The following is a 13,338-nucleotide window of genomic DNA, read 5'->3' as shown; positions in this document are numbered from 1 at the left end:
GTTTATGAGGCTTCTTTTCATTAGATATCTGTCAGTGACTGGACGCTTGTGTGATTTGGCCATTCAAAAATAAAAACAGTGAGATGGACAGTGGACTTTCTGTTTTTTTTTTCTTCTTGACAAACAAAAAGATTAAGATGTGTATACACTGAACATCAGGATCATTGCATACATTAACTGGGCTTCTCAAAGCTTGCATTTCAGATTTATGCAAAGCATGTACACAAAAACAAAATCTGCTGGTCATGTATTTACAAGAACTGAATAATGCACAAATTTTACACATTGTTTGTATCAAATGAACTTAAAGTAACACAGGGCAAAAAATATTGGGAGGTAAGGTGTAAATTCAAAAACCACTCGTCTTTATACATTATGCTACAACTAAATACTCATCTTAGTTAGCAAGTTAGTCGGCAATATCTACTACATCTACCACCTGCATATATATACAGTGAAAACTCAATAACAGTGACAAATGTCTGAATTAGTTAGCACATAATAAAAAGTGCTCGGAGCTCTTGGAAGAGTTAGTTACTGTCTTCGAAGCTGCCACTGCTGCTGTAGGAAGAGCAGAATCGCATAGTGCTCATGGGATCAGACACATACCCTGAAACAGACACAAAGGAATGACAACTGTGACACTTGATTTTTTAACATTGACAATAACCACAAAACTACTATTGACACCTACTGTATATCACTATGTATTACCCAGAAGCAGAGGGTGCAATGTTTTAGCAAATAGTTTTAAAAAATAAATGAGCAACACTGCAGCAGCTTCACTTTCAAAAATCATTAGTAGACATGCATTTGCAGACAAACCGTTTCGATCAATAGGAGAAAACTGCATGTTCCTTCTTAGTTCCTCCAGTGAAAGGCCTCCAGATGCACGTCTCCGCTCACTAAAAATTAAAAATAAATGTAGTAAACTCAGCCTTGACTCATGAATCCACTGCAGCACTAGTTGAGAAAGTAATATAATAAAATACAATACAGAAGTAATACAATATCTGATGTCCAACCTACAGCCAGGCCATTCTCACTTTCTCTGCAGGAGTACAGTATACAAAATTGATGACAAGTTTGATAAGGCGACCGCAGACACAGTCGGCACAGTGCTACGTAAAATGAAAAAACTCATATTTACTAATGATGAGTGATATTTATTTAATGGGAATATGAACATGATATATTAATAACTTGTGAAAGTTAAACTCCATGTGACTTGAATTGGAGAAGTCATGTCTAACTTTTCAGGAGCACCAGGGAATTATTGGCAGGTCGACACCACACCATAATAACCCCACCTCCTATTACTGGATTCATAGTGACTGTTACCAGGCTCCGACTCTTCTCTCTCTCACACACACACAAACACACACACACAAACTGCAGAGGCTCCAAGCCAGGCGTCTAACAGAGACCTTCCTCCTCGGTCAGAATGCCATGCATGTTTTATTGCATTTGCTTTCCTTTGTTTCCTGTTCGGTATCCGAGCAACTCCAATCCTCACTGTTGCAGTAAGTATCTTAATTGGTCTACATGTTACTGGCACAACATCGGTTCAGAGGGAGCTGTTTCTACAAAGTGTGCCCGAATGAGAACAAGCCTAGACATGATGTTTGTGAAATTCCTGTTTGCAAAGTCTTAAACCAAACACTCTGGATGGAATTTCTCATGGTAAAAACACACAAACTCCTTGGTTCAAGTTGTTTTCGGCAACATGTTTTAAGCCTTATCCACATAAACTATGAAGATAATTAACTATATAGGTAATTTAAGTCAACTGGAGTTTTTATGACTACCAGTATAAAACAACAACTAGATTTTTAGTTTGATCTTAGATTTTTGAGGGTAAAGAGACAACACACAGCATGTTCAACCAATGCAGGCTCACTGAAATCAACTGTGGTATTTTTTTCAAACATAGTGTTGTACTGTCACTGGAGCAACGATGACTCATTATGGCTAAAAGCCAACTGTTCCAGTGGCAGGATAAATTGCCAGATAAGATTGTTTAACTTCTCACTCCGCCACATTATCTTTTCAATGCAGCTTCACTGAAAGGGAAAAAAAAAGAGAGAGAGACTCCGCTTCTGAAACCTCTTTGTTACCTGTTAGTAATGGTTTTAGTTCTCATTGTAAATGTCAATGGGCCTTTAAATAACAAGACAACAGTTTAACAACAGTTTTTGGATAACAAATACACATATCATAACTTGACTTGATCTTGATATGATTATGAAAAACACAGGTGAGATGCCATTTTATTTCAAGATTGACTGGGTGACTGTATAAAAACCTTGCTGCTTTCAGATTTCACACAAACTCAAATTTACACAGTATTACGTGAACATCCGGATGCCAACAAGACAGCAAATGTTATGACAGCTGTTAATATTGGGTTCATTGCATAAGATAGCAAACACAATGTTTTTCATCCATTTTAGCTTGAGAAAGATCTAATTTCAAGTACAATAGATAAATGACAGTTCAAAGATTCTTTACACCTGATTGGATGTACACACCACTATCTGGGCTGTTGTGAGCATATTGACAAATTCCTCCAAAACTAACTATAAAAAGTAGATTTTAAATAAACTTCAGAGAACTGAGAGGCCAGATAGTTGCTTCATTTTATGCCTGCAATGCCTAGTTTTACTTGTTGTTAATGAGGTTTGGTTGTTTTATCATCAAATCATTAGTCTAGCAGATTATATTCTTGAATGGTTGTTTCCCAACTTACATGTCATGGGATAAACTGTCTGGTTGCACAAGGCTAAAGTAGCTATGAATTTTGATTACATTTGTAAAAGAAGCCTAAACCGTTGTTTTTGTTCAATCAAAAATATGTTTTTTTGTCATCACAAAAGAAAGACTCATCGGCAAAGCCCCATTTAAACAATGTAAGCTTATCAAGCCCCCAACCACAGGCAGTGACGGTCAATAGTTGATGACTGGGTGCATGTGAACATGGCCATTGTGCACTAAATTATTCTCACCCTCTCGACCCTCACCTGTCTGAGGAGATACTTGAGTTCTCTTACCTCTGAGTCCAGAAGGCGTAGGCGCGAGTGTTGAGAGCGTACTCCAGCTCAAACCTGGAGCGCAGGGCGGCCACGTGGCTCCGGCCGGGTCCTCCACGCCCAAGCAGACAGTCCGAGGAGGGGGAGGGTGACAGGGAGCCGCTGCTGTTACTGGAGGCTGGAGACATCAGCTGTGACACACACACACACATACTCTACATCAGCAGGTGCACAAATGTCATAGCCTACTTATTCATTAATAACGTGAAATATTTTATACCTCAACATTGCACAAGCATTCCTCTAGGTTGGTAACCACTTCAGAGAACTCAGGCCTGTCCTGAAAAGGGAAAAACAAACTACAAATATTTCTGTTTCAAGGCTAAACACAAAAATCCAGAAGATACAGTATAACCCAAAAGTGACAAACACACAGCTGTACTCTCTCTAACACACTGTATGTTCTGCTCATTTTATTCCACCCACGCATGAAGCAAAGGTGAACTCTGCTTCAAAAGCCATCCTCAGATCTCCCACCTCACTGTAAAAGATAAAACGCCGCCACCCCAGAGCTGTTCAATAAGTTATACATCAAATCCTCACACAGCTGCCAAAAGATCTGCCTGCATGCTGCTTTTAAATGAAACTAAACCGAAAGAAATACAATGAAGACTCCTGTAAACTTTTCATAATTTGATTTCTCTAAATGCTTTTCATACATTATTGTGTTCATGTAGTTTCTGACTATGAACAAGTGATTATTGTTCAATAGAAAAATCACCTAACTGCATTTATTTTGTCTCAAATGTTTGTATGATGGTGTATGTGGTGATTTTCATAAGCCTATTAAGAACATTTTACAATTTCAAATTACATGGATGTCAAAGCGGTATTGTAAAATCTGCTTACACCGCACATTCAGTCAGTCACTACAGGCTTAAACAATTCAAGTGATGGGAAACTGGTCTCAGACTTTTGGACCCCACTGTATATTTTTCAGTACAAAGCCTGTAAACACAGAGAGATCTTCTTCTAAACCCCTCGAGAGCTAGTGTACAGTACAGAAGCATGCACATGAAACCTTGATCACACTCTTGTTAAAAGAAGTGTCTTGATGAGGTGGCACTGGGGCGAGACGATCACCGTGGGAGGCACTTCCAGCGATATCTAAACAGCCTTAACTAGGAAAACAAAGGAGATATATACCACAGAGGGAGAGATGTGCCAACACGCTCCGCTGTGTAATAATGTGTCTTAATGAGGACGAGGAAAAACATGCGTGGCCAATTATGAACATGGCAGCACTTAGGGAAGATCATCTAGATCATGTGTGCTTCTAAATATGAACAGCCAATAATGTATCATCTGAGGACACGACTGTCATATTCATTACCGCTGCACGCGCTTGCAGTAGCAGCTGACTCAGCATTGTTTGCCTCGCAGAGCCTCAGTATGTCTAAATAGCTGAAGACACGAGAGGATTTTGTTGGTGAGATGATTTTACAGTTTGAAACTATGAAGAAATCCTTGGTTCAGCATCTACAACACATAGTGGATATAAACTACATTATATAAAATGTATATTAACTGAGAACAGGTTATTCTTGGAGTGATTGTTGCTCATAATCAGGTCTCAAATGAAATATTAGATGTGAAACCAGGTCATTTACCTCTGGGCAGGCGTTCCAGCCTCTCATCAGTAGTGCAGAGATGGGTTTGGGGATGGAGTAGCCAACAGGAGGCCGGATGTGATGGTAGGCCATGTCTGCTGCTGCAGCAGCTGAGGACAGGAAAACATTGTAAAATTCTTAAAAGTTTTAAAATGTTTTTTTGAGAGCTCAGCATTGATTTAATATCCAAATGATGGTATTGATCCTCAGTATCTGAGTTCTCAGATGCTTTGATGTGTCAATTTTTAGGCTCCCCTTCATGCAAAAATGTGTTTGCTTTCTTTGTTAATCGTTATTTAAGGCAAATTAAATACATGCATTGTTGTTTGAGTGATATCAAGATGCCCTCATCTTGCAAACCATTTAAGTCCATGACTGAAAAATTACCAGGTTTCAGGTGAGCGAAGGGAATTTCTCCAGTAAGCAGCTCCCACAGACAGAGGGCGTAGCTGAACATATCTGCTTTCACTGAGTAGCGAGTACACTGGGTGAAGACCTCGGGAGCCATCCAGCGCAGGTTCTGCAAACGCAGACACACAGATATATGCACACAGGCCATTTCAAAGACACACACTCACACACACACACACAGGCCCAATTACTGACATAAACAGTATGTCCCAGCAAGGGCAAGTAGTTCATCACAACAGGCATTTCTCAAGAGATGTAACACACTTAACACCAAACTGCAGGCCAAGCACTCTTGGTAGTGATGAATCAGCACATTCAGACAAAATCTGCATGAAGGCAGTTTTCCTAGCTGGTAGATAATTGATGGCAGGTGCCAGCAGAAGCTCTGGCTTAAACTCCAACAAAAAGATTCAAGATACACTTTGTTTCTAATGTGGAAAAATGGGTGCTGTAGGAGGTGTGTTTTACTTAGCTGAATATGTCATCAAATCACCCAAAATCAGAAAGAGGAGACAGCACTGACCCCTGGCTGCTTGGTCATGTTGTCCTCTTCCACAGATTGTAGAAATCTGGATTCTGCAGAGCGGTGGAAGGACACGCAGTGGTCAAACGTTTGCATTTTAGTCATTTAGCTGTACTCTCATCCAGAGTCACTTACAAGGAGATGAGCCAGCAAACAAACTCTTGTCAGCTGATTGTCAGTATTACAAGAAACTTTAGATTTGTAGTAATTCATATCAAATTGTCATGTTTCCATTGATTGTAAGGATCGGTGATAGCAAAGATACCTTAAAATATTCAAAAATCTTAGTCTAAATCAGCACCCAAAAGTAAATCAATTCAATCATTTAGACATGGGAATTAATTATTATGATATTTGAATAACTCAGCTTCATCATTATATCATTAGTATATAAAATATGCTAATATTGAATAATCACCTAGCTTTGCTTATAATAAAGAGGCACTTTTTTATTTTATACTTTATTTTCTAAGTGATATACAGTATGTACATTGCTTTAAAGTGACATTGCGCAGTTTGACCACCTGTGGGCAGAACAATGTTAACACAAACTCAGAGCAATGAGTTCATAGCTTTTCTGGTTGTTATATCATGAATGTATTAAACTGTAGATCCAAACATGGCGCTCCAGTCATTCAAATGAAAGCTCCTCATCCAGCACCTACTGTATGTTGCTCCTGATCAACTGCTGGTCCTCATGACCTGATGTTTGAAAATGTTTAACTTTCATCACTACTTATTTTATTTCTCCAACATTTTGCATTAGTAGAGTACTACCAACATTACACACATACACACATTGTTTTGGTTTTGTCTGTCTGGTGAACAAAACCATTGTGGTACAAGTGGCTGCATTAATCAGCTGGAGTGCCATTGTTCGACAGTCCCGTCACAGTCCTGGGAGTCATTTGATTCAGTGTTACTATAAAATAATTGGTTAATGCAGCTTGAATTTTCTTGTGCAGCACAGTAAACACTGCAAAAAGTCTCTTACCTCCAAAATCAGCCACCACAGCATGTCCATCCTCATAAAGCAGAATATTGTGACTGGAAGGAACACATGTATTATTTGAGATGACAACAGTTATTACAGACTGCCAATATCGTCTCACCACATGTGTCATTACTGCGGCGCCCACCTGTTGAGGTCACGGTGGATGATAGGCTGGGTGAGGTTGTGCAGGTACTCCATGCCCTTGGCCACGTCGATGGCAATGATGAGCTTGGACTGCAGGTCAATAAGCCTGTCCATTGACACATCATTAAAGCAGCAGCCACTTAGTGCTAAATCAATGGTCCCTGCCAATCACACACAGCACTTTACACAGATCAATAGGACAGTCTATGAAGACAGCACCTGGGCACACAGTTAGCGGAACACTTCATCTGGATCAATGATGATCCCGGCAAAGGAGGGGAGGGGGGGTTGGTGAGGGGCCACTTCCCAGGAGGATAATGAGACCTGAGACGGACTGCTCTGCTGTGCAAACATGCACTTGTTTAGTTTGTTAAAACATCATTATAATTAACAATAAAAGAGCCGTGCAATGAAGAATATTCTATTTAAAATGTTGATTTATTGATGGTCCTGAGACTGTAACTGTAACTAGAGCCTGACCGATATCAATAAGTGAGAGTTCTTATAACAATATATCAGAAATCTGATAACAATATACCTGCAATTATCCATTTTTGATAAAGATTTGTAAACATTTTACATTTGCCCACCTTGGGGTTGGATGGATGGAGAGTGTTTTTATATATAATATAATACATATTCTAAGCTGAATGAACTTGTATAATAATGTTACTCTTTTCAGTCATTTCATTGTTATCATTTTTGATGATATTTTGAAGATAAAATCCCAGTGACGATATACTTCTAGGAATGGCCAAAAAGAAAGACAAGATTTTCTTGATAAAGAACCTTTAACATTTTTTTAAAATTGTGACCAAGATACAGTTTGTACTGAACAGGGCATTTTGAATTTGAAAAATAAAGTTGTGCTCTCTGGTTTATGTAATAGTGACAATGTCTTTGGCATTACATTATACTGAAATGTGGTCTTATTATTTTGTCCACCTCATTTAAATATATGAAGGAACAAAAATATCAGAAAAACCTACCAGTATGTACAATATTTAGTGAAAAACACCCAACTACAGTGTCAACAACTACCATAGAGTTGAATTAACACCTTTCGAACACACAGGAACATTTATTACTAAGACTAAGACTAATAAGACTGTTGTGTTGGATTGCATAACTGTACTGGGGTTTTTATATCCTTGGTCAATTAATTTAAATCTGATGTTAGCCATCCATGATTTCAACAATGCGAAGTCAAGAAATATTGTTGCTGTCTCTGTTATAAGTGTAAAAGTAGTTAGAATGACCAACTCCATAATGCTAGTGGGTTTAAATAAAGGACACATGATAAGGAAGTTCTAACGTTTAGTAGCTTGTGTGTGTCACTGGGCTCAGTATTATATACAGATGATATTGTGGTGTATAATGTTTACTTCCTCACCTCTTCTGCTCGTGAAGCAGAGAAAACAGTGAGCCTCCAGAGACGTACTGGGTGACGATGGCAAACTGACTGGGGTCGTCCAGACACGCTCCCACAAACTGGATGATACAGGGGTGATTGAGGCGACAGAGGATGGACACCTCTCTGCAGAACATATCCACGTCTGACTTTGAGCAGTATGTGCTGGCTCGATAGCTACAGAGGAGAGTGACGATTGAGGGACTCATCAGTTTTTCTGTTGGTTTCAACTGACAGTGAAAAAGGCTGCAAAATGGCACCTTCAGCTGTGTTAAATGGACATTTACCGTTTTATGGCAACAACTTTGTTTCGGCACTTTCCTTTGTAAACCCTTCCAAAGGAGCCTGTGTGAGAAACAGATTTGATGCTCAAGAATATTTTCGGATTGGGAAAACAGAAACAGAGAAGGTATGAATGGAGTTACCTGATCCAATAATTTCATTAAACTCCAGCTCAGACAGTTGAAGGTGGAAATGAGATGGGAGGCTGGCTCTGAGCAGGAGAACTTCTGCTTTCTCTGAGAACAAAGAGTGACACAACACAGTTTGCCATTATAATTCCAGGTAAATCTGCACTTGGCACATGTGAGAATCACTGTATTTTCAGTTTGGTGTGTCATTTCGAACAAATGGCAAATACTTATTTCAGATAATGCTCATATAATGGTGACTAAATAATGCACAAAACAATGGTGTGCACATATGGACAAATTATAGTATACCTCTGCAGCTGATGCTGGTTACCGATTCCCCATCTATGCTTTAAAAAAGCAAGTATTTTTGTTCAGTTTCAGTGACTGATGTAGTGCCCTCTTTAGGCCAATTAGTGTGTTTAATCATGTTTAACCCTAAAGGCTTCAAACGTGGGTTTCATCAAACTCAGACCAATACTTCCTCAGATATTAAACATATGGACAGATCCATACTTCCTAATTTCGCTGGGGAGCACAGCAGCCAAGTGTTATCATCAGCAGCTGAGTCCCTTCACTTGGCAACAGACACAGTGTTGCTGTCATGTCAGCTGACAGCAGTGTGAACTGTGGGGAAAAAATCTTCTGCGCTTCACTCCACCTCACTACCTTTAGTCATGCTTTTGATCTTTCCCAGAGGAGACGGGACAGAAACGTAGGACCCATCTGGAAGAGAGTCAACATGAACAGACAGTTTAATGGGAGGATGTGTGTGCTTTTATTCCAGATAATAACTTTTAGTGGTGGGAAGGTTGACTCACCACCTCCTGGCTGGGAGTACTCATTGCAGGGGGAGTCATCTGGACGTTTGTAGTGTTTCAATAAGGTGACGATGGCATCGTGACCTGAGGTAGAAAAAACACAAGAGCAGCAGCATTTGGGTTTTGTTTTATGTTTCCGAGCAGCTAATCTCCTAGGCATACAAACAGACCTTTTTCATAAGCCCACATCAGGCAGGTTTGCTCGTCCTTCTCCCCGCTGGACCTGCTGGGGTCGCAGGCAACCAGGTTCATGTCTGCCCCGCTGTCCAGCAAGAACTGCACCAGGCGGATGTGGCCATGGAAACAAGCACTGTGCAGGGCTGAACAGTGTCACAGCAGCAGACACACAATAAAAATGAAAATCACCTGCTAACCGCACTAGTGAACAGAAAGAGTTGTGCTAGTTTTGGAGGAGGTAAAAGGTCACCTGTGTGTCCATCTCTGCCCTGATGGTTGATGCTCATAGCACTCTGGCTCAACAAAAACTTCACCATCTCCAGGTCTTTACCATAGGTGCATGCACTGTGACACAAGATCATTATTACATCTGAGCGACAGGAGTCATGAGGTAAAGGTGAAGGAGTTAAACTTTGCTAAACAACAGGTATTTAGTGCATTTGTACAGTATGTGTGTGATTTGTCTTTCTGTTTCGCAGACTATAAATACCTGTGAAGTGCTGTTTCGCTGAAGATGTTCTCCTTTGTAAGACTGTCTGTGCCAGAAAACTGTATAATCTCCTTAACTGTTGCAAATTTGCCATTATAGCAGGCCCTGATGAAACACAGCATTACAATACATTACAATACATAACACTTCATATCCACTTCACATTATCTGACAAAAAATATGGAAATCGAGTTACAAGTGTAGTGGTGTGTCTCCGTAGATGTTGACAGAGTGAGGCTGTACGTCAAAGTTGCCCTGCAGAAAGAAGCGCACAATCTCATGGTGACCAAAACGGGCGCAGAAGTGGAGAGGAACGTGATCCTCATTGTCCTGGGCGTTCACTAAAGAGAGGAGCATAAAAGACAGTTTAAACAATCAATCCAGCAATTATCTCCAATTACTGACTGCCAGCTTAATTTATGAGCATCGATGTTAATTAGCTTCTCTAGGGCTGAACAATGGATCTATTGAAGTGGTTTTAGTATATTTTATGTCACACATCACTGACTTACAATGAGGTCTTTTATGAAAGCGCTCTTGTCTTGAGGCTCAAGTCTCACCGTCAACTTTGCTCCCCTCTCCCATCAGCAGTCTAATGATGCTGAGGAAACCCTTGGCTGCAGCCAGGTGCAGCGGCCGGTCCCCCACCTCGCCGCTTGAATTCACATCTGCCCCAAACTTCAGCAGCAACTTTGCCACCTGGGATGCAGAGACAGAAAGGCAGAAAGAAGTGTCAGTTTCTGAACAGTTTTGAATGTATGCAAAAGTTAGTGATTCATCAGTGTTATTTGTGTCAATTAAGAATGCACACGGACGGTTAACATGAGTAAATGTACCTGCCCGTGGCCGTTATAGGAAGCAATATGGAGTGGGGTAAAAAACACAGCATCCTGGACGTTCACATAAGCTCCATGCTGTAGGAGAATATCTGCTGCCTGGTGGGGAAAATGGAAAATCATCAAAAGCAATGAAAAGACCATAGCTGTTGATATTACTCCTCATATACATTGATAAGAAAAAAAAGGCCCAAGTTAATTTCTGACCTCCTGGTGTCCAGCCAGTGTGGCGACATGCAGGGCAGTGAGGGCCCCGTACCCAACCTGCTGCACGTCTGACCCTCCATGAAGTAGTGCAGTGACCAGCTCAGCATCATCCTGTGATGTGGAAACAGAACAGGAATACACTCACACGCCTTTGGGTGAAACTAGTCAACTACTGAATTCTTATTAAACACTGATTTCAACATTATTAGCCATGATTGTGTACTATATTTACATCTTGGCCATTATATCACTATTTATCATACTGGCTTTGTGTGTACTTGCACTCCACCATGTGGTAAAAGTTAGAAATCTGTTGAGCAGATGACAAAAAAAAAAAACAAGAAAGCCAAAGATACAGATTGCACCAAAAGAGACTTATTTTGAAAATATGTTAAATTTAGGTTTATTGTGCTACATTTCTTTTCACCTTGTAAGCAGCCAGGTGGAGCGCAGTGAATCCATTCCTGCTCAGTCTGGAAGGACGCAGGCCTTTGAGCATTAGGGTGCGGATACGGGCTTTACTACCTGGACATACAGGTGTAATATGATGTACTGGGAAAATATTTCACTCAACAAAACATCATGCTTATTGTGAATGACCCAACAACCTGGAATAATAAACTGAATATGGGAACAAAAGCAAGCTGTTGTAACTGTAAGCCGAATTTATTTATTGAACCTTTATGTACAGTATATTTAGAATCTGTTTACTTTCATGTGGTCAACACCAGAGGTCATCTTCAGACAACAACGTCAGTCAGTCTGCACTAATCCTTCCTTCCACTGTTGCATTTTGTCAAGGAGTTATTAATAGAGTCTAGTAGTCATGCATACCTCCCACAACGCAGCAGAGATGCAGCAGGGACAGCCCCTTCTCTGTTCGGTAGCTCAAGTTCACCTTCTGAAAAGCTTCATCACAGCTGAGGCAACAGAAAAAAAACATCGCCTGCTTCTGAAAACTGAAAACCCACTGACCCAGAAAAATTCGTTAAACACTTTTAAAAACAGGAAAGGTTTCTGTCACCTGAAAGCAAGTTTGAGCTCCACAACCTCACTATCTTTGAGCCGGAGGTCATCTTCCAACCTCTCGATGATTGCAGAGTACGACTCGCTCACCTTCTTCTTCCACTCATCTTCACAGCCCCATCAAACACATCAACAACAAATCCATTGTTGATTACTCACATAATTAACTTGATATATACATGTGTAAATGTATGATTCAGAAATATTGATCATAATTGTGTCCAAACTGTACATTGCATTACATATGAACACTATCATAAATCATTGTTAGTCACTAACAGTGTTTAAAATGGTTTTTTCAACACGTCAGTATTTGTGATAGAGATTAAGGGCAGCTAAAAGTAAAACTCACACTTCTACGCATCTTCAATGTAGGCATTGTTGTTAGTCATCTGAAATGAACCGCAAACACAGCAAGCTATATTACCTGTACACGTCTGAGATGGTCTTGATTTGTAATTTCCCATTGATAAAGGTCCGTTTTCTTTGAATGTGTGCTGTATAGTTTGGTGAACAAGCAGTAACACAATCTCTCTCTCTGCCACAATTGCACAGGTCCAGATAAAGGGGGATCATGTCTGTGGGGCTAAAAATAAACACCTTTGAGTGGAATGCCTAACAACTACGACAACTGATCTCCCTCGAGCAAACGTGGATCAGTCTGACAGTGTTTGCGATGTGTGTACACAGTATAAAACAAAGCAGGCGATCAGTGCACTGTCCCAGATACCCCGTGATGTCTGATGTAGAAAAGTAAGTTGGAAATGTATATATTGCTACAGATGTGTCTAGCAAATACTGGTCTTGTTAGGTGGTTCCCAAACTTTTTTCTGTTAGGCCTTTCACAGCAGACATTTTGTTAAAGCAAGAAAAGCACAGGTGGAAGGAATAACATTAATAATCATTAACACTCCAGCAACAGACCCTTTTCAGACATTTTGACGTGTCAAAAGGTGGAATTAATAACATTAATGAGGACAATTAATGGGACGGAGCTATCGTTAGTGTTATAATTAACACCTATGCCTTTCCTGCTTTGACAAGTCAAAACGTCTGCTGTGAAAGGGTCTATAATTGCAATGCAAAGCAGCAATTAATAATGTTACACGTGCGTTTGATGAGTCAGAATGTGTGCTGTGAAATAGATCTGATCAACTTTAGTCCCTCTCTCACCCTTACAATGGCTCTG

At 40.1% G+C, this 13,338-nt stretch overlaps 1 protein-coding gene across 2 annotated transcripts; it reads right to left on the bottom strand.

Annotated features, from left to right (window-relative positions):
• Positions 1 to 86: 86 nt before the first annotated feature.
• Positions 87 to 12,652, bottom strand: tnni3k (TNNI3 interacting kinase). 2 transcript variants are annotated; one of them, XM_042416607.1, is made up of 25 exons: positions 12,577 to 12,652; positions 12,148 to 12,256; positions 11,958 to 12,043; positions 11,551 to 11,648; positions 11,124 to 11,234; positions 10,917 to 11,015; positions 10,641 to 10,779; positions 10,277 to 10,421; positions 10,081 to 10,185; positions 9,841 to 9,935; positions 9,584 to 9,733; positions 9,414 to 9,497; positions 9,262 to 9,318; positions 8,608 to 8,700; positions 8,470 to 8,527; positions 8,165 to 8,359; positions 6,773 to 6,877; positions 6,628 to 6,680; positions 5,634 to 5,686; positions 5,087 to 5,219; positions 4,700 to 4,809; positions 3,310 to 3,369; positions 3,051 to 3,220; positions 826 to 905; positions 87 to 610 (listed from the first exon to the last, which is right to left on the bottom strand). In XM_042416607.1, exons 1-25 carry the CDS (start codon positions 12,614 to 12,616, stop codon positions 531 to 533), a joined length of 2,508 nt encoding a protein of 835 aa, XP_042272541.1. In that variant the 5' UTR covers positions 12,617 to 12,652; the 3' UTR covers positions 87 to 530. The 2 variants fall into 2 exon arrangements, with proteins under 2 accessions (XP_042272541.1, XP_042272542.1); XM_042416608.1 differs by lacking the exons at positions 12,148 to 12,256; positions 12,577 to 12,652 and adding an exon at positions 6,991 to 7,113 and having other exon boundaries at positions 11,958 to 12,133.
• Positions 12,653 to 13,338: the final 686 nt, after the last annotated feature.

This window comes from Thunnus maccoyii, chromosome 7 (genome assembly GCF_910596095.1).
Source record: "Thunnus maccoyii chromosome 7, fThuMac1.1, whole genome shotgun sequence".
Classification (NCBI taxonomy): Eukaryota; Metazoa; Chordata; class Actinopteri; order Scombriformes; family Scombridae; genus Thunnus; species Thunnus maccoyii.
The sequence above is the reverse complement of the archived record's forward strand: the minus strand, read 5'-3'. Positions and strand labels throughout refer to the sequence as shown.

Excerpts from the sequence above, each read along its gene's own strand:
- tnni3k (XM_042416607.1), bottom strand. The coding sequence starts at position 12,616 with ATGGGAAATTACAAATCAAGACCATCTCAGACGTGTACAG. Across the intron at positions 5,687-6,627 it reads TGTGGTGGCTGATTTTGGAG|AATCCAGATTTCTACAATCT; the intron begins GTAAGAGACTTT and ends ACCGCTCTGCAG. Across the intron at positions 4,810-5,086 it reads CTTCGCTCACCTGAAACCTG|CTGCTGCAGCAGCAGACATG; the intron begins GTAATTTTTCAG and ends TCCTGTCCTCAG.